Genomic DNA, 20,195 nt, shown 5'->3' with positions numbered 1-20,195 from the left:
CTAGCAACAAGTAAGAAATAATTCTGTGAAATAGAGAATCTCAAAATGAGATAATTGAATGTAGCCAGCTTACCACCCTGCGTAAGGTCAGATATCGTTTAATCCCCTTAGCTTCACAATGCCTAAAGGAGGCCTCATTGGAGGAGAAAATGGAGGGCTTTCAATGGGATAGGTATGGTAGTAGATTTTGAATTGGTATGGATCATTTTGAAGGCAGTTCTCCCATGCTCTAAGCGCCGCTGCAGTAAGGGGATGTGTGCCAAGGTAATACAGCAGAACTGGATAAAGAACAATAGTGAATGCAAAGTTCCCAAGGGGACAGGAACCTGTTTCAGCTGACTCAACAGCTGACTCAACAGACCAGAATTAGTGGGGAGTATCCAAGATTTCAGTTGGTCTAGGATAGTGGCCGTATGAAGAAAAATAACATGCCTCCCACCTTTCTGTGCTTCGCTAAAATGCAAAGGGGACATCTAGCTCTCTTATTTTGCCAAATTTATTTCAAAATCTTTGTCTGCAGGGACTGGTAGAAAATATTGGGAATGCAAATGGGTAGGGTCCTAAAATAACATATCATAGTTGGAAGAACCAACATCCGCCCTTTCAGACCACAATAGATATTGCTTTTTTAATCGCTCTAGATCTTGACTAAGCAGATCAGCAAGGGGAGTGAAGTTAGCTTTATACAAAGAGGGGAGAGGGGAAGTAATCTATTATTGTATTGCAGTGACTCCTGCGTCCATGGGAAGGGGAACCTGGATTGTAAAAAAGATTTATATTCCATGTTTACATTAATTCCTAAAAGGCTCGACTTTCAATAATTTTGTAATATGAAACTTTATTAAATAACTGAAGAATGTCATATGCTTTTGACAGGGAAAGAGCTGGATTCGTCAATGTCAGAATAATATTATCGGCAAACAATGTGATAGTATTGAGGCTATGGCGTACCTTAATGCCAGTTATTTGCGGGTGTGTATGGAGCTTTTCAGCAAGCAGTTCCATAAGTAATGCGAAGATTAGAGGGGGGAGTGGGTACCCCTGTCTTGTATCATTCGTAAAAGAAAGCTTTAAGAAAATAGACCCTCTGAAAAAACAAATGCTGAAAGCTCAGTATACAGGGCAAAAATAGCTGCTTGTATATCTCCAGAGAGGCCAAACGTATGCAATACTTGCGACAAGTAGCCCAAGTGAATCTTGTCAATGGCTTCTCTGCATCCAGGAGTAAGGAGCAGAGAAGGCTCACCTGTTGTTTCAGTATAATGAATGAGATTTAAAATGCGCCTTGTAGCGTCAAGAGCTTGCCGCCCTGTGACGAAACCCATTCAGTCCTCTTTAATTAAGAAGTGTAAAATATGTGCTACACTATTGGCAATCAGTTTTGCGTAAACACAACAAGTCTATCGCTGGTTCGCTGCATCATTGCTGGTGTGTCCCAACTTCAGGAGATTGTGGCCTGTGATCTGGATTTTCATCCATGCCTTTATGACTAACCACCGCTGGCGTGTGTGTCCACATCTCATGATAGGAGTACCTAACCCCTCCCTGGGTGATGAAAACACGGTCCTGGGTGTTTGAACATTTGAACAATGGAACATTACCATTTATGTTCACAAGATCCACTTACTGTTTATACTCATGAAGGGCTCTTCCAGAGGATACACCATGACATTTATTACTGATGGACTATACATTGTGTCATTATCTATTTAAGTTCATGCACTTGGTATACTGTTATATGTGCATACTGTTTTTTATTTTGATACTATGGTGTCACTTGACCCGTGTCATCATTGTTTTCAGTTCATTCATTGTTGAGTACACATTCATTCATTTTTTGATTTATATATATATGTACTATCATTATTCGATTCACACACTTTGTCTATTCTAGCACAGATCCAGGTGTGTACATTTATTTTTTATCTAGGTTTACACCTGGGATACACATATATTTTTAGCGCTGCTCATCTTATTGTGGTGCTGCCAGCTTACCCCTATGCCGCGTACAGACGGTCGTTTTATGCGATGTAAAAAAACGAAGTTTTTAAAAACGTCAATTTCATTGACCGTGTGTGGGGGAAAACGTCGCTTTATGTCTTGTAAGAAACGGAAAAAAAAAATTGAAGCATGCTTCAATTTTATGTGTTGTTTTTCAAAATGTCGTTTTTTGTGTCACAGAAATTGACCGTGTGTAGCAAAAAACGACGTTTAAAACAACGTTTTTGAACCCGCGCATGCCCAGAAGCTAGTTATGAAGCGAGCTTCAATGGAAAAAACGTGGTGAACATAACCTCGCTTTGCTAGAGCATTGTGAAAAAACGATGGTGTGTAGGCAACGTCGTTTTTGAAAATTGAAGTTTCAAAAATGTCGTTTTTTACTTCACAGAAAACGTTGTTTTATTACATCGCATAAAACGACCGTCTGTACGCGGCATTAGCCGTAGTGCAATCATTTTTTCACTTAATTATTGCTAGCAGCTGTTATAGCCGCTAATAATATTCACTGTGTTCTCCTGGCAGGGAGGGTATCCTCCCTCCCTGCTGGGAGAACACAATGGCTCAGTGGGAGGGATTCCCCCATCAACACAGTTGCTCTGTCTATGGCCAGCCTTACTATACATTCCCTTTTTAAATGAAACAGTCACTTTACAATATCCCTATGATAGAAGTCAGCATTTGCTGACACTCTACTGCAAACTAGTATCACATAATATATTCACACCGATATGAAGCCCAGCTGGTGAAGAATGATAACGTACATAGGTGTTTTACTTAGTAACAGATCCTCTTTAGATGCCTTGAGGTTTCCCTTGGAGCACTCTGTTGGCTGTTGACCAGCATATATTTGCAATAGCTTGATAAAGAAACTATCAAAAGGTTGAATTGTTTATTTATGCTTACTGACTACTGCAGATTAATACATGGTATTGTTAATGTTTAAAAAAAAAAGAGTAATACTTGGTATAGTGTATACAAACATAGGTGAGGCATTCCCGTAGTTACAACTGATAATGAGAAGTATAAGGAAGACAATGCTTAAATGCACCTTGCGAAATTTGCATACATTTAAAGTAGAACTAAAGGGCAACATTTTTTTTCTTTAATTTTAGATGGAGAAAGGGAATATTATAACCCCTCAGTTTTTTTTTCTATCTATATCCTAGTGGGGAGATTTCTCTTGTCCCATAGCAAAAGAGGAAGTGAGCGGAAATCCCTCCATAGTAAGGGAATCATTCGTTGTCAACAGGTTTACCACATCTAATGTCTCCATTGAAAGATTTTCTCTCTATTATTGTTCCGGGGACAACTCAAAGTTTGGGATATTTTTGGTAATAAAGGTAAACATGACAAATAGATAAATGGCTGGGGGCACAGGTAGCAGTAAGAGCTTGGAAGGGGTTCTAATCCCTCTCCACTCTATAAAAACTAGAAAAAAAAGTTTGGCCTTTAGTAATACTTAAGTGAAACACACCACAATCTTTATCTAATCATACCATGCAACTACACAAATATGGCTACTCCAGAATACATTACCATACAGAAAAGTGAAAGATATACAGTAGCTGAACCAGAGAGTTGTACTAGTATCTCTTGTATGTTATTATAAAAAGTTGCATTGTGATTTTATTTACAGATTTATTTTTGTTAATACAATTATCCCCACCAAACATAAAATTTCCATCATTGTTTTAAACGTTTAATTGATAATTTGGGTCCAACCACACCTTTTCTCCTGGAGATAAATATCTATTTCGGTTTTGTTATTCTTGTATACTCAGTGACACCTAAATGCTCTTAATATGCCACTATTACATAAGATCATTTTTTTTTTTTTTTTTTTTTTTTTTACCACCTCAGCTTTTTACCAAATTCAGGAGACCAGCTCATGATTTGATGCTTCTTACGTCTCAGGTTGTGGATTGCATCATATGTGGTATTTATTCTGCTTTTTTTTTTTTTATAACTTGATCATAAGCATTACAGTTTCTGTATCGGCCAACCGCTGGGGCAACAGGGCCTTGACCCCACTGCAAAACCTTCAACGCCCCTTCAGTGCTGGTCAGAAACAGATACCATTTGACAGAGAGAAAAACATTTTAAGGTTTATTTCCTCCCCCCCCCCCCGCCCCTCATGGCTCCCAGGGATCTCGTGCTTTTCCCCTAGTAAATATTTCCTCAGAAGTTCAGCGATAGGAAAATATGTATTTATGTCGCTCTAGCAAAAGGCCGTGAAAGAAGTGCATGTAGTTTAGGATCGACTTACACGTTTCTTATTCCTAGCGAAACCTGACTCTCTCAGCATAGCTCCATGTTTTTTTATATTCCTTCCATTTAACCCATTTCTCCCTATATTTACTATTCGTCTCCAGATGGCTATCCTTTAGTTCTTCTAACCTGTGCGTTTCCTCTACTTCGTCTATCCAGTTCCAGACGTGTGGGCTTTCCTTCTCCTGCCACTTTTTGGGTATTAGTCTCTTGGCTGCGTTTAAGAGGTGGGGGAGTAAGGACTGCTTGTATTTTTTTTCCCCCACCTGGCTACCGTGAAAGAGCACTACCCAGGGGTCTTTCTTTATCTCCTCACCCGTTATGACCTTAATTTGGCTCAATATTGTGTCCCAATAGAGTTGAATTTTTGGGCATAGCCACCATAAATGGGCCATCGTGCCCTTTTCTGAGCAGCCCCGCCAACACTCTGCGGACTGGTTCGCTTTAAATTTATTAGCTTTATCCGGAGTGATATACCACCCTGAGATGCACTTATAGTTTGCTTCGGCTGTACGTACGTCTATTGCAGATGAGTGAGTTAATTGAATAATCCTCTGAAAAGTGTTTGTCCCTCTCGTGATACCTAGCTCTCTTTCCCATTTATCTATAAAGGGTGCTTCACCCCGAGAACCTATCTTGACCAATATCCCGTAAAGTTTAGTGATAGTGCCCTTTGAATTCTTAGATTTGCAAATCTTCTCAAGTGGGGTCAGCTCCTCCTCCGTCCGTAATGGGCGGGGGAGGTGCCGCACAAAGTGATGCAGCTGGGAATAATGCCACCCATCGAGATTCCAATAGTCCGTTTTGGATTTCAAATCTCCGTAGGTCATTATCTCTCCATCTTTAATAATATCTCCTAAGTGCACAGTGTCTTCCCTAATCCAGTTCCCTCCGATTTTATTTTCCCCAGGTGCAAAATAAGGGTTTTCTTTTAGATTCATTAATGGGGAATTGAATTTCCCTTCTAATAGTGCCTGAGTTCTGTCCCACATTTTTAAAGTGTCTCGTGTTATATCGTGTATTTTGTGATCTAGTGCTCTGTGTTGTGCAGGGATCCATATGATATTATTCAGATATTTGCTAGTTAGCTCTTTCTCAATTTGCACCCATCTTTTATCTGACCTATCCCGGGCCCATTCTACCGCCCGCGATAGTACTGCCGCTTTGTAGTAACTTTTGATATCCGGTACAGCCAGCCCGCCGAGTAGCTTCCCCTGTTTTAGTGTGGAAAGGGATATTCTATGCTTCTTGTTTTTCCATACGTAGTTTAGTAACAAGGTGTTAAGAATTCTCAGAAATTGCTGTGGGAGGGCGATTGGAACCAATAGGAATTTATAAAGAATTTTTGGAACTACAACCATCTTCAGCATATTTATGCGTCCGATCCAAGATATGGGTTTGTTTACCGTGCTTTTCAGTTCGTTCTTGATCTCATTTAGTAAAGGAACATAATTTATTTTATACATCTTCTGTACTGTGTTGGCAAGTTTAATACCTAGGTACTTTAGTTCTTTAGTCCAGGGAAAAGCGCAGACTTCCTTCACTAAACCTATCTCTCTTTTATTTAAGTTAATGTTCAAGATTTCTGATTTGGTTACATTAATTTTAAAGTTAGAGATGGAACCGTATTGTTTCAATACTTTGGAAAGCTTTGGGATGGATTTGACCGGGTTGGTTAAATAAAATAAAATATCATCGGCAAAAGCCGATAGTTTATGTTCCTCCCCGTCTACTCTTACTCCATTGATGTCGGGGTCATTTCGGATAGTAGCCAACAATGGCTCTAGTGATAAGATAAAGAGGAGGGGAGACAAGGGGCACCCCTGCCTTGTCCCATTTTCCATCTCGAAGGGTTCCGATAACGTACCGTTTACTTTAATTTTTGCGGTAGGATGGAGGTAAAGTGTTTTGATCCAACGGGACAACCTGGATCCTATTCCCATGGCAGTGAGGGTCTCCATCATGAGCCCCCAGTCTACTCTGTCAAACGCTTTTTCAGCATCAACTGACAAGAGCAGACCGGGGGACTCATTCTGCCTTATAGTCTGAAGCAGGAGAATTGCCTTTAGACTATTGTCTTTGCCCTCTCTGTTGGGTACGAACCCTACTTGATCGGGGTGCACCAAAGAGTGCATAACCCCTTTCAGGCGCCCCGCAAGAATTTTGGCAAAAAGCTTAATGTCTGTGTTTAACAGAGAAATAGGTCTGTATCCCGAACAGAGAGAGCTATCTTTCCCTTCTTTCAAAATTATGGCAACCACGGCCGCTATAGCTTCACTACTGGTTTCGAATTCGGAGCCTAGCCCATTAAAGTATTTGCACAACCTTGGGATCAATATATTGCTAAATCTCTTATAGTACAGGGTGGAAAACCCATCCGGACCCGGGCTCTTTCCGCCAGTGGTGGTATTTAGAGCTATTTTTATTTCTGCCTCAGTTATAGGGCGGTCCAAGTTCAAGATCTCCGTCTCCTCCAGTCTAGAAAGTCCTGCCTTTCCGAGAAAATCTCTGGTCTCTTTCTCCCTTTCCCCTTCCTGCCAACCTGGGTGTTTTATTGTGTATAATTCCTCATAATATTTTTTAAATGTATCCGCAATTTCGCTAGTTGCATAAACCAAATTCCCATTTTTCCTTTTAATTTTTTCAATGTAGTTCCTAGTTTTCTTTTTTTGAGCCATTTTAGCTAAGAGCTTACTTGGTTTATTACCCCATAAGTACCTCTCCTTGGAAATACAGTTTAGTTTATACCTTGCTTCCTGTTCCATAATTTCCTTGAGTGCGTCTCTTTTCTGGGTTAAATTATGGTAGGTCTCTTTTAGTCTTTGCGCTTTATGTTTGCGTTCTAGGGTCTCTATCTCTTTCATAAGAGAGTTAGCTTTACTTTTCCTCTCTTTTTTTTTTTGGCGCCCTCAGCAATTAGAATTCCTCTAATATAAGCCTTGTGCGTTTCCCACAAGGTTGCACTGGAAATCCCTGCGGTATCGTTGATGAGAAAAAATTGTTTTAGTTCGGCCTCCACCCTACTTAACCCTCCTTCATCTCGAATCAGGCTATCATCTAGGCACCACATCGGCCGCTGTCTCTTTTGTGTGGATAATATCATTTTCATTGATATTGGAGCATGGTCTGACACCGTCTGTGATAGAGTCGAGCAGCCCATGGTCCGCCAGGATGTAGTCTATTCTGGAGTACGTTCCGTGGGGGGGGGAGAAAAAAGTATAGTCATGTTCTTTTGGGTGAAAAATCCGCCAGACATCCACTAGTTGGCGTTCGTGGAGCTTATGTTTGATTCTCTGTAGCTGCGCATTTTTTGTCTCCCTCCCACGGGACGTGCTATCTTCTGTTGGATTGAAGACGAAGTTTAAATCCCCCATCAGGATTATATGTCCCTCAGAAAAGTTATTCAATTTTCCCAGAATTTTGCCTAAATATTGGGTTGGATGTACATTTGGGGCGTAGATATTTGCTAGAGTGTAGGTAATATTGTCAATCTTTATTTTGAGAAATAGAAATCTCCCTTCGGGATCCGTCAGCCTCGCCTCAAGAGTAAACCCAAAGCCTCTTGTAAACCCAATAGCCACGCCCCTTGCGCGTTTTGAAATGGAGTCACCATAAAACCAGATAGGGTACGCCGGGGAGTATAGCTTTATATTTGCGTCTATGGTCAAGTGAGATTCTTGGATAAATACCACATCCGCTCTAAGTTGTTCAATCTCGGCCAGGACCTTTAGTCTTTTGACAGCTGAATTTAAGCCCTTTACATTGTAGGATAAAAATTTTACTTCTGTCATTTCCTAAAACTATATTGTTTCCTTAGACGTGCTGAACTTTCTAATAGATCCCCTGGGAGCCATGTTCCCTATTCCCTCCCTATTCTGAAGAGGGAGAGTTCCCTCTCCCCTTCCAAACCCTCCCGTCCACCTCCCCCCTCCCCCCCCTTGCCTAGGCCAGAACATCGCCTCTGAACCGTGGGGAACCTCGGTACCCCCTACCCGTCGGTTCTTATGGATGAGGTGAAACCACCCAACGCCTCTCCCACACATTATCCACCGGGATTTTCCGTGGAATCGATCTTATATGTGTGGGATTACGGATCCGCCCTCCTTGTTCCCCTCTCCAGTCGCCCCCCCCCCCCCCCCCCCCCCCCCCCCCCCCACACTGATCTCTCCAGGCCGCCACAAGGGACATCTCTTTTTTCTTTTTTTTCTAATCGCTATTCGACCCATCCGGGTAATTCAATAACCGGGATATCCAGTTTACGACAAAACCCTGCCAAGTCCTCGGGGAATGTTAATTTTGCTGACACTCCCTCTTTATAACCTATCAGGCAGGCCGGGAACCCCAATTGGTAATTTATGTTAGACCTCCTCATCTGTTCCAATAAGGGTTTTAAGTGCCTTCTTCTGGACAGAGTTTCCCAGGCCAAATCAGTGTAGATCTGGATCTCTGTCCCGTCATAGGATAGGGGGGGCTTTCTTCTCAGTTTTTGCCAGATCTCCTCTTTGTCTTCGAAGTGTCTGAACCTAACAATTATGTCCCTGTGCCAGTTTCCTCCTCCCTCCCTAGTCTTTCCCACTCGATGTACCCTTTCTATTTTGAGGGGACCTTCCGAACCATTGTTTAGGAGGGGAAGGAGCAAATCGTTGAGAATTTTCCTCAGGTCTTCGCCCCTCTCCTCCTTAACCGATCGTATCCTAAGGTTTTGCCTTCTATTACGGTTCTCGTGGTCTTCTAGACGGTATTGCAGCAACCTCTGGTTTTGTTTCATATTCAGATGTTGAATTTTTAATTCTTTTAATTCAAGATCCTGCTTTTCTATTTTTTTCTCAGCTTCCTCTACCCGTTCTAGCGTATGAAATAAGTCCGTTCTTAGGGTGCTGATTTCCTCTCTTATTACATTCTCCAACCTCCTTAACATAGCATCCATTTCCCCCTTTGTGGGAATATGAGAATCCAAACTAGTGTCTTCCATTTGGCTGACTGCATGTTCAAGTTCTGTTGAGGTATCCGCACTTGGGGTTTCCACCCCCCCTATTCCCTTTTTGTTTGTCCCAGTTTTTTCTGCTTTTTTTGTCAGTCCTGGGCTCTTAGAACTTCCTTCCGGCGTCATATAGTGTCTAATCGTACTGGTAGTGGAGATATCTTTAGGGATTTTCAGGGCCGCCCCCCTAGTTGATCTGTTCATGTTATATTTCTTTATCGCTCTGATGCGTTTCCCCAGTTTGATCAGAGGATGGGGAGCTTCTCCCCCTCCCCCTTTTTTTTATTTTTTATGAGAGTTTTTATAGCTCCCTAGGGGGCAATTTTGCACAATTTTGGGGGTGTTAATTAATTCTTGGTGGGTATTTGACACCGGGTATTTCCATAGATTAAAAGAAAAAATGGACCGAGGATTCACCCGTTTGCGCTAAGGCGGGTTTTTGAATAGAAGGATTGCACGTCCTTGGTTATAAGGGCTGTGCACTCCCTGTTTGGATTTAAGGCTTTCTTAGGATTTTTCCACTGCGGGAGGCCTTGCGGTTTTTACGCAGCAACAATCCTATGATGTGGACTGTATTTGCACCCCCCTTCTTTTTTTTCTTTTCTTTTTTTTCTTTTTTTTCTTTATAGTTTAGTCAGCGCCTAAAGTGTAGTGGGGCATGCCATGCGATGGCCGCCAATAACTTCCTCCCAGCCCCCCCGTGCTTAGCAGATGTTTTTATGAATACAAGATCTAGGGTCTCTCAGACATCAAGCACCATTCGCCCTGGTCCACAGTATATGCAGCCTGAGAGCTTGTGGACCTGATTCGGTTGGGCACCTTGGACAAGGGAGTCAAACACCATCCAGCCCTGGGTTCGCAGCCAGCCTAACCCAACGATATAGGGAATATTACATGCCAACCCCTGAAATTTCAAACAATGCTTCGGGACATACCCCTTCCAGAATTTAAATTTGTTTTGTGGGGGCAGGTGCAATGTCTATGAGATGGCTGATGCTTTTCTACTTATCCGCCAGAGTGAATGTCTGCAGTCTATAAGGCTATCAACCCATAGAGGCATGGATTCCTGTATAGGTACGTATGAGGAGAGACATATAGAGCTTGTGTAAGCAACATTCACAACAGGTACCCCTCTGATGTTTAACAATTTTGCCAGGTACCACAGGTCTCCTCTTAGTGAGTTCCCTCTTCGCTCTTACTGAAACAGCTATGGGGTGTCTGTGAATAAATTGCTACATTGCCTTTCTATAGCAGAGAAGAGAGGAAAAAAACGGATAAATAAAAATAGGTTATAATTTCACTTGGCAGGTTTTCGTCTCAATGCAGGAGTATTTATAGGATTATTACAATACCAGGCTAATCCGGATGACTTTCACACTTGAGAGGAGAGGAGAAAAAAAAAAAACCAATGGCAAGCGCTGACAAAGTAAAGTTCTTACCATTACCTGGATTTTCAGATTGTCCACCTGGATTGATTTTCCTGTAAATGTGCTTCCATAGGACAGAAAGAGAACATTGGCATAAATATTACCTAAGTGCTTTTCTGGGCTCCATAAGGACCTGATGAGGAGCCGTGATCCACGAGGGGCCGAGAGCCAAAAGCACCCACCAAGCGACGCTACAAAAAACGGCACCTGTTCCTTCCTGTCTGTGCCGCTCGGTACGTCACCTCCTTTAGAGAGCGGAGGGGAGAGGGAGGAAGAGAGGGGGGGTCCCGACTAAAACGGCGGGGGAGAGCGGCCTCACGGAGGGAACGATCGGCGGTCTAGCAGCTCTGCAGTCTCCCACTCTGCGCCGTTCCCGCTGCCGCCAATGCACCCTCAGAACCTCCGGCTTCCTCCATCCCCCGTCGCAAGGTCCGGTCCGTGGCGCGGGCTGCTCCTCCCTCGGCGTGCGTGCCTCACGTGCACCACGTCATCATCTCGCTGCGAATGACACATAAGATCATTTAATTAAAGGATCACTAAAATGTATTCACTTAATATTCATTATCTGTTTTTTGTAAAGAAAATATGTTTTAAAAAACATGGATAAATATAGAACATATATGTTTTAAGCCCGAAAGCTGAAGTTAGAAATGAAATCCGCTTATATTTTGCCATCCCTGATTTCTCCCTTCCTCCAACCCCATACTAAATATATGTTTAAACAAAACTATTCTGTTTTCATTACATAACTTATATTAGACCCACTGACATAATCAGTAGGTCTCCATTTTTTACAGGCAGATCATGGCTGATGGGAAGGATAGACAGGGTTCTGTATATAACTTTCTGAAAACATCAAAGCACCCTACCTTACCCTTGATTCACGCTTGTGAGGGTTGGGAATGCTCACAATACACACTGCTCTTTAGCAGACATTTGGGGGTTCCGTTAATTCTTAATGCCACCGCCACGGATGGCAAAACATGAATTACTATGTACCATTCAGTTTCTCACAATTAGGCTATTATATATGAATACATATTGAAATGTAAAGTGCTATACAGTAGTATGTGCAATATTTAAAATACCATTCATTTTTCATTATTTGGATATTATGAAAAAAGTGTAAAATGCTAATATCTTTGTATAATTCAATCTTCATAATTATATTGGATGATTCAGTGCCCTCTTTTTATTTTAGTTTTGTATGGTATGGAAAAGGTAAACCCCTGTCAGTGTTTTCTCACTGTCTGTGTCCCTGCTAGAGAGATTTCAAGTGGTTCTAAAAGCAGATTTTTTTTACCCTATTGTATTCTATGCATTAACCACTTCAGCCCCAGAAGATTTTACCCCCTTCCTGACCAGCACTTTTTACAATTTGGCATCGCTTTAACTGACAATTGCGCGGTTGTGCAATGCTGTGCCCAAACCAAATTTGCGTCCTTTTTCCCCACAAATAGAGCTTTCTTTTGGTGGTATTTGATCACCTCTGCGGTTTAAATTTTTTGTGCTATAACCTAAAAAATAGCGACAGTTTAAAAAAAAAACAAAAAAACTATATTTTTTACTTTTTTTGCTATAATAAATATCCCAATTTAAAAAAAATATTCTTCTACATATTTTTGGTAAAAAAATTACAGTACATGTATATTGATTGGTTTGCACCAAAGTTATAGCATCTACAAACTATGGGAAAGATTTATGATTTTTGTACTAGTAATGGTTGTGATTTGTGATTTTTTTTTGCGGTACTGCGACATTTCGACAGACAGATCGGACATTTTTGACACTTTTTTGGGACCATTGACACTGATTACTGATGTAAATGCACTGATTACTGTGTAAATGTCACTTGCAGGGAAGGGGTTAACACTAGGGGGCGATCAAGGGGTTAACTGTGTGTTCTAACTGTGTGGGGATTGGAGTGACTAGGAGACATCGTTTTTCCTACTTAATAGGAACAAACTATATGTTTCCTCTTCCCTGACATCACAGGGATTTGTGTGTTTACACACACAAATCCCGGTGCTGGCACTCGTGCGTGGCCAGCGGCGATCGTGCCCGCCTGCCACGTGCATCAGGTTCCCTGCCGTACAGCGTCCGTGCGCCTTTTGGTGACCGAAATATAGAATGATGTACCCGTACAGGATTTCACCTGGGGGAGCCATTCTGCCGCAGTGTATCTGCGTTAGTCGGTCGGTAACTGGTTAAGGTAAAACTTCTGGGTGATCCTGCGATGTGCATGAGAGCAGTGGCTCACCCAAGTCTTTCTCTCCTTATTGGCTGTCACAGCAGTGGGAGCCATTGGTTTCTGCTGCTGTCAATAACAATTTTTTTTTATTTCTAACTTTCAGAGTCACTTTAACCACTGTCACTTAGAAAATTCCATCTTTTACAATTGTCTCCACTACAGAAATAGATTAGATCTTTTCCAATGATAGCACCTGGCCAAGTAAAAGTAAACACATTTGGCTTTAGATATACTTTTATACATACATTTCCTTAATTATTGCCTACAAACATTGCATTGTATATAATTATTTGAAATATATCAGTTTATTTTTGTTTATTTACATTAGATTTTGCATCCAATTTTGAGAAGGGTCTGAAGTTCCCCAGATTTGTGAAAGAGCCTACTACCCAAAACATAAAGACCTTAAATGCAGAACTGGAAGTCTTGAAGCAGGAACTGGAAATTCAGAAAATAAAACGTCGTCTGAAAACCGCTGCTCATAGAGCCAAACCTCAGATGAATACCCGCATTCCACTGGTAACAAATTGATCATTTTTGTGACAATAGTTGTGTAAACATACTGTATACAAAAAAACAACATAACCGAATAATGTTGCAGGAATTGAACAAACCCTACTCCCCCGATCTTGCTAAACAGTATTTCAACTTCAGTCATGGCCTGGAGCCAGCACCATATGACCCAATGTAAGTACCATATTTTCATGTTTGCCGGAATCACATCTTGTTTTTATGTAACAAAAAATGGCTATGGATGATTTATATCACAAAACTGTAACCCTACTGAGTATCCTTCAATACTATGGGGGTTATTTAGTAGAAACCAACTTGCAATTTTTAGACCCCTTTCTACACTGGGGTGCTTTTCAGGCATTTTAGCGTTAAAAATAGCCTGTAAAGCGCCTGAAAAGCATCTCTCATGCCTCCCCAGTGTGAAAGCCTGAGTGCTTTCACGCTGGGGCGGTGCGCTTGCAGCATGGGAAAAAATGTCCTGCACGCAGCATCTTTGGGGCGGTGCGGGAGTGGTGTATACACGGCTCCCAAAACGCCCTGCCCATTGAAATAATTGGGCTGCGCTGCCAAAGCGCCTGCAAAGCGATTCGGCAGCGCCACAACACAACACTTTTAACCCTTTCTTTGGCTGCTAGCGGGGGTTAAAAGCGCTGCTATAACAGCGGATAAGTGCCTTTAAAACTAGCGGTGCTTTAACACTAATGCTGGCACCGCCCCAGTGTGAAAGTACACTTATTGTCAAAGCTTAATTGAACAACCTGAAGTTAGAAGCTAATTGGTTACCATGCATCAGATTCTGAGTGCACCAAATTTAGATAAATCTCCCCCTATGCGAGTATAACACTGACCCAGTACTAAACTATAATGCCGCGTACACACGATCAGTCCATCTGATGAGAACGGACTGATTAATCGATGAAGCTGACTGATGGTCCGCCGCGCCTACACACCATCGGTTAAAAAAACTATCGTGTCAGCACGCGGTGACGTAAAACACAACGACGTGCTGAAAAAAACGAAGTTCAATGCTTCCAAGCATGCTTGATTCTGAGCATGCATGGATTTTTAACCGATGGTTGTGCCTACTAACGATCGGTTTTGTTCTATCGGTTAGGAATCCATTGGTTAAATTTAAAACAGGTTAGTGTCCTTATATTAAACATTGGTAGTTACAGTATTTGTAGCTGCTGCCTTTTAATTTGTTTTGTACAGGCTGGAACTCTGCTTAAACATTGCATTAGTCTGCAGATTGGCAGACCTACATTATGGTTAAAAGTCCAGTTAATTTTTTTATTATGAATTTAAGAATGGTAGTCAATGCAATTCAGGAGCAAGGGATTGTAAATGTTAGTTTTTTTATTTTCTAAATAGGTTCCTTTAAACTAGTGCATTGGTCGTTCACTTACCTTTTCCTTTGATTTCCCTTCTAAATGTTTTTTTTCTTTGTTTGAATTTCTCACTTCCTGTTTCTTGTCAGTAAGCTTTCCACCATCATCCGAGCGGTGGTTAGTCATTTAGAACAGCTTACTGAACATCTTACTGAGGAGGAACAGGAAGTGAGAAATTCAGACAAAGAAAACAAAGAAACAAAACATTTAGAAGGGAAATTGAAGGAAAAGGTAGGTGAACCAACAATGCACTAGCTTAAAGGAACCTATTTAGAAAATTAAAAATTAACCTTTACAACCCCTTTAACTGATCCCTCTTCATCAGGGCCAAAAATATTATATAAAACATTCATAAGAATTGTGAATTAGTCAGTATATAGTATACTTGTGGTACATATAAAAAGTAATATGATAAAGTCTTAAACATTATGCTTATATAAATACTAATTTAAATACTGTTAACTGACTAAAAAGAATGATTCAGAAAGCATATGAGATACAATAAAGATTAAAGTAAACTACAATAGAGTAAAGCTAAAAAAGCAACGTATTAAAATACTGTACGTATATAGGAAATTTCTATAGATAGTTACAAAAAAAGTGTAAACATCTTCCAGTGCGCAGTGCTTGTATTATCAAGGTTAAAAACTCTTAAAAGTAAAATGTGGAAGTTCAGCAAGGATAACAAATACAACCAAGCATAAAGAATAAGTGTGGAGAACATAAAACAGCATGGAGAACATATTGCGTCAGTTTTATGTATTCCTCTTGTTACAGCGCTGGCTTTGTGGTATTTTACGACTATCTCCTTGGCCTTGATCCATCTTATCGAGTATGCAGAGTGGTAGTGAGTCTCTGCAGTGGAGGGCAGGAGATGGGAAATCCTTCAGCCCTCCCTCCCGTTTATTGTGAGGCTGCTTTATCCAAGTTCCATGACAACAAGAGGCAGAATATCGCTATTTTGGCTACGAAGCAGGCTGTTCCCAGGTACCTTTTCAAATGTAAATTATGTTACTTCAGATGACTTTGAAGACTTTGTATTTCCATGCCTGATTTTTTTTTTTTTTTAAAGCTTCATTGTACGCTCAAAAATATTTTTGCAGTCCTAATTTGTTAACCTATCATAGGGTCTGTTTATCAATGTTTCCCCCCAAGATTTGTCTTTTTTTCTAATATAATCTTATGAGAAAATTAGTAAAAGTTGTGTGATAACATAATTTTTACATATAGTTCAGCTACTGAAAGAAATTAGATTATAGAAATCTTTGAGCTGCTGATAATAATCAGTTGCACTTTCTATTATAATCAGTGGTGGCTGGTGCTCCAATTTTTTTTTTGGGGGGGTAAACAAACAAAAAGAACGTCAATTGCAGCCACTGTGCCCATCAAACGCCCATTAATTGCTGCCACTGTGCCCTTAAACGCAGCCACTGTGCCCATCAAACGCAGCCACTGTGCCCATCAAACGCCACCACTGTTCTATCAAACGCAGCCACTGTGCCATTAAACGCAGCCACTGTGCCATCAAAGACAGCCACTGTGCCCATCAAACACAGCCACTGTACCCATAAATTGCCTCCACTGTGCCATCAAAGGCAGCTACTGTACTTAATTGCTGCCAGTGTGCCCATCAATTACCACTACTGTGCTCATCAATTGCTGCCAGTCCGCCCATCAATTGCTGCCACTGTGCCCATCAATTGTTGCCAGTGTGCTCATCAATTGCCTCTACTGTGCTCATCAATTGCCACCACTGTGCCCATCAAATGCTGCCAGTGTGCATCCCCCGCCTGCCCGACGCTTACCTTGTCTCGGTGGGGTAGCAGGTCGCGGTAGTGTCCTTCACGCTCCTCGATGTTTTCTCCCATCTTCTCTTCCCAGCCCCTGCTATGATTGGATGCCTTATAGGCATCTGTAACGGTCACCACCGTTTACGATATTCCCATTCCATCAACCACAACAGCTCATCTGACACTCCACAATCTAGCAGACACGATCCATTTCATTTTCCAGAATAACGAGACAAGCTCCGTTCTCTGAGTCAAAAGTATGAATGCCTTTAATGGTAACTTAGCTTTCTTATATACAGTTTTAGAAACCAAGTGAACAATGAATCAACTCTCCACCCACACATCACACACTGGGGGGGCTTCAATACACCTTCAGATGGGCTAATTACTAAACATTCCAGACAGCCTGTCTCTGCATTAGAGGAGGTAATTACTACAGCTTGACAAGTCACATTCCACACACAAAACAGTATTATTAGCATACATAATGAAAGGTCTTTAGGAGCCTCAATTAACATCTCAAAAGCATGTGTCCTCACATTGAAGGAGACACTCTTATTGACCGGGTGTGGGTCAGCATGAACCAAACTGTAATATTCCTGCAATAAGAATTATCAGTTATCAGTCACATCTCATGTAATTTATAATTAATATTTCTCAGTCACCCTATGCCCAAAAGGGGCACAGGATGACCCTAGACCCAAGAGTTATTAGTGATGCTGGCACAGGAGTACCCCTCATTCTTCAAAAGTCTTTGGGTGTCCCGGGACATTCTGTTACAGCATCCAATCACTGCGCCTGTCATTTCAGCCAATCAGGTGACAGGTAACAGACCCGAACACCTGATTGACGGAGAGGCGGTTCAGTGTTAGGAAAGCAAATATTTGTTCGCCTTCCTAACACAAAGCTGTATGAACTGCGAGCGCCCAGCATTTGGACGGCTATAGCTCTAAACGGGTGCTTCCAAAAAATATGTTGCCGCTTTAATTCAGGCTCCCGACACTTGAAAAAGAGCCAGGCACCTGAATAGGGGGTGGCAGCGGTGACCATAGATAGATTCATGCAATGCATGAATCTATCTATGGTGATAGAGGGGTGGCAGGAGAGAGGGGGCAGCGCCCATGTGCCCCTCATGGGCGCACCGCCACTGATTATAATACTTAGATAACACACTTTATCAGTGATTTACACATTTTCAATAGTCAAGGAAACCTAGGCTTGCCTTAGGACGCTTTCACGCCTGATAGGTCCTTTACTGTGTATTACAGAACATAAGTTAAATGTGGTATATTATGCGTTAGGATTTATTGCATTAGGGTGGCCCATTCATTTAGAATTGGCTTCTTAAACATGGCAATGAACCAAAAACCTGCACCCTTTTTCTTAAATGCAGAGGGACACATTGGGTAGCATATGTTTTAGGTGCATTGCAGCAAAGATCTGTTGGCACATACTGTACTTGTGCATGGGAGTGCCATAGTAAATGAATGGCATTGCATTGAGTATATGTGTTATTGTAGTTTGCAGTAACATGTTGTAAAATGTGCGTTTTGATTCACATCACCGCAACGTGTAGATGTAAAGCCTTATATACCTTATACAGTTGCCACAAAAAGTATGTGAACCCTTTTGGAATGATATGGATTTCTGCACAAATTGGTCATAAAATGTGATCTGATCTTCATCTAAGTCACAACAATAGACAATAACAGTCTGCTTAAACTAATAACACACAAAGAATTAAACATTACCATGTTTTTATTGAACACACTGTGTAAACATTCGCAGTGCAGGTGGAAAAGGTATGTGAACCCCTGCACAAGAGCACCTGGATGTTCCACAGCAGTACTGGCAAAATATTCTGTGGACAGATGAAACCAAAGTTGAGTTGTTTGGAAGAAACACACAACACTTTGGGGCTGATTTACCAAGCCTTTACTCCATGACTCATGGAGTAAAAGCAGGAGTAGCAGCCGTTTGGTGATTTACTAAAGAAATACGCTGCTAGTGCAGTGTATTTCCCTAGTTACTAATGTGCTCCGTGCGCCCAGGAGAGGGTGCATTGTGCACCAGTACAGACCTGGCGCACGGCACATTAAACTGTAAATTGCGGGGGTTTGGGCGGGAGTTTATTAGGGGGGGAGGTGGGGGGATGCAGGGGAAGTGAAGTGACATGTGTTTTGAAGTGTTTGGCGGGCCGAATTGAAAGGGAAAGTGTTTTTTGAAAACAGATCCCCGTACGCTTGCACAGTGCGCCTGAACCTCGGGAGGTTCATTTGCATACTGGGCATGCGCAGAGAGAAAAGTCAGGGATTCCCGTGCGCCTTGTCAGTACGCCGTGAAAATCTTGGTAAATACCAAGCGGCGTACCCGTGATTGCGCTGCGTGACGCGGCGCACGGGAATCTCCGAGCTGTTTTCAGCCCTGAAGGGGAACTCCGCGCCAAATTTCAAACTTGAAATCGGCGCGGGTCCCCCTCCAGGGCTACATTAGGCTCTTAGGCTTGGTCCGGAACGTGAGGGGTTAAACCCGCGCCGATTCGGCGCGGGGGTCCCCCCCCCAGATCCAAACCAAGCCCTCATCCCAAGCATGCAGTCTGGCCCGGACAGGAATGGGGGCGGGGACGAGCGAGCGCCCCCCCCCTCCTGAGCCGTACCAGACCGCATGCCCTCAACATGGGGGAGTGTGTGCTGTGGGGGAGGGGGGCACTGCCCCCCCCACCCCACAGCACTCTTGCCCCCATGTCGATAGGGACAAGAGCCTCTTCCCGACAACCCTTGCCATTGGTTGTCGGGGTATGCGGGCGGGGCTAATCGGAATCTGCGAGCTCCCTTTAATAAGGGGGCCCCCAGATGCCGGCCCCCCACCCTATGTGAATGAGTATGGGGTACATCGTACCTCTACCCATTCACATGGGGGAAATGTAAAGTAAAATAAAACACCACACAGAATAAAATATTTTATTAATCTGCTCCGGAGCCCCCCCTTTCTTCTTTAGCTCTCTTAGAAGGGGGGGTTTCTTCTCTCCCGATCTTCTGCCGGGACCCTGGGCTTCGGTGATTTCTGCCGGGGGAGGGCGCCATCCCTCGGTCCTCTCCGGAGCCTTCCGCCGGATGCCCCCACCCCATTTAAGCTCTTTTTCATTAGGGAGGGGCATCCGGACTTCGGGGTCTTCTGCCGGGGGATGGCGCCTATCCCCCGGTCTTTCCGGTGCCTTCCGCCAGGGTTCCGGTCTTCCTGGTCTTCTGCCGGGGGTGCGCCAACTCCCCGGTCTTTTCTCTGCTCCCTCTTCTGCCTGGCTCCCCCGCGGAGCCAGGGCTTTCTTCCGTCTTCTTTCTTCTCTCTTCCTTCTTCTGCCTGTCTCCTCCGGGAGCACAGGGCTTGCCTCCGCTGTCTTCTTGCTTCTCTTCCATTGGATGTTGACACGACGAGGTTCCGCGCTGACATGCCGTGTCAGCGGCGGGCATGGACTTATATAGGGTAATGCCACCATGTGACCTCAACCCATGTGACATCACATTCCCTGGGCATGATGGGAATGTGATGTCACATGGGTTGAGGTCACATGGTGGCATT

The 20,195-nt window shown here is 42.7% G+C and overlaps 1 protein-coding gene across 1 annotated transcript in view; it reads left to right on the top strand.

The window, feature by feature from the left end:
- The window catches only part of LOC120927026 (coiled-coil domain-containing protein 17-like), a gene marked incomplete at its 5' end in the record, with an annotated part of 62,430 nt that overhangs the window by 25,917 nt on the left and 16,318 nt on the right, over window positions 1-20,195 (top strand). Inside the window, 3 exons of the mRNA XM_040337441.1 lie at window positions 13,257-13,447; window positions 13,530-13,615; window positions 15,607-15,816. Of these exons, the coding sequence (XP_040193375.1) occupies window positions 13,257-13,447; window positions 13,530-13,615; window positions 15,607-15,816 (487 nt within the window). The remainder of the gene's footprint in view (window positions 1-13,256; window positions 13,448-13,529; window positions 13,616-15,606; window positions 15,817-20,195) is intronic.

This window comes from Rana temporaria, chromosome 1 (assembly GCF_905171775.1).
Source record: "Rana temporaria chromosome 1, aRanTem1.1, whole genome shotgun sequence".
NCBI lineage: Eukaryota > Metazoa > Chordata > Amphibia > Anura > Ranidae > Rana > Rana temporaria.
Note: the sequence above shows the minus strand (reverse complement) of the source record. Positions and strands in the feature narration are given on the sequence as shown.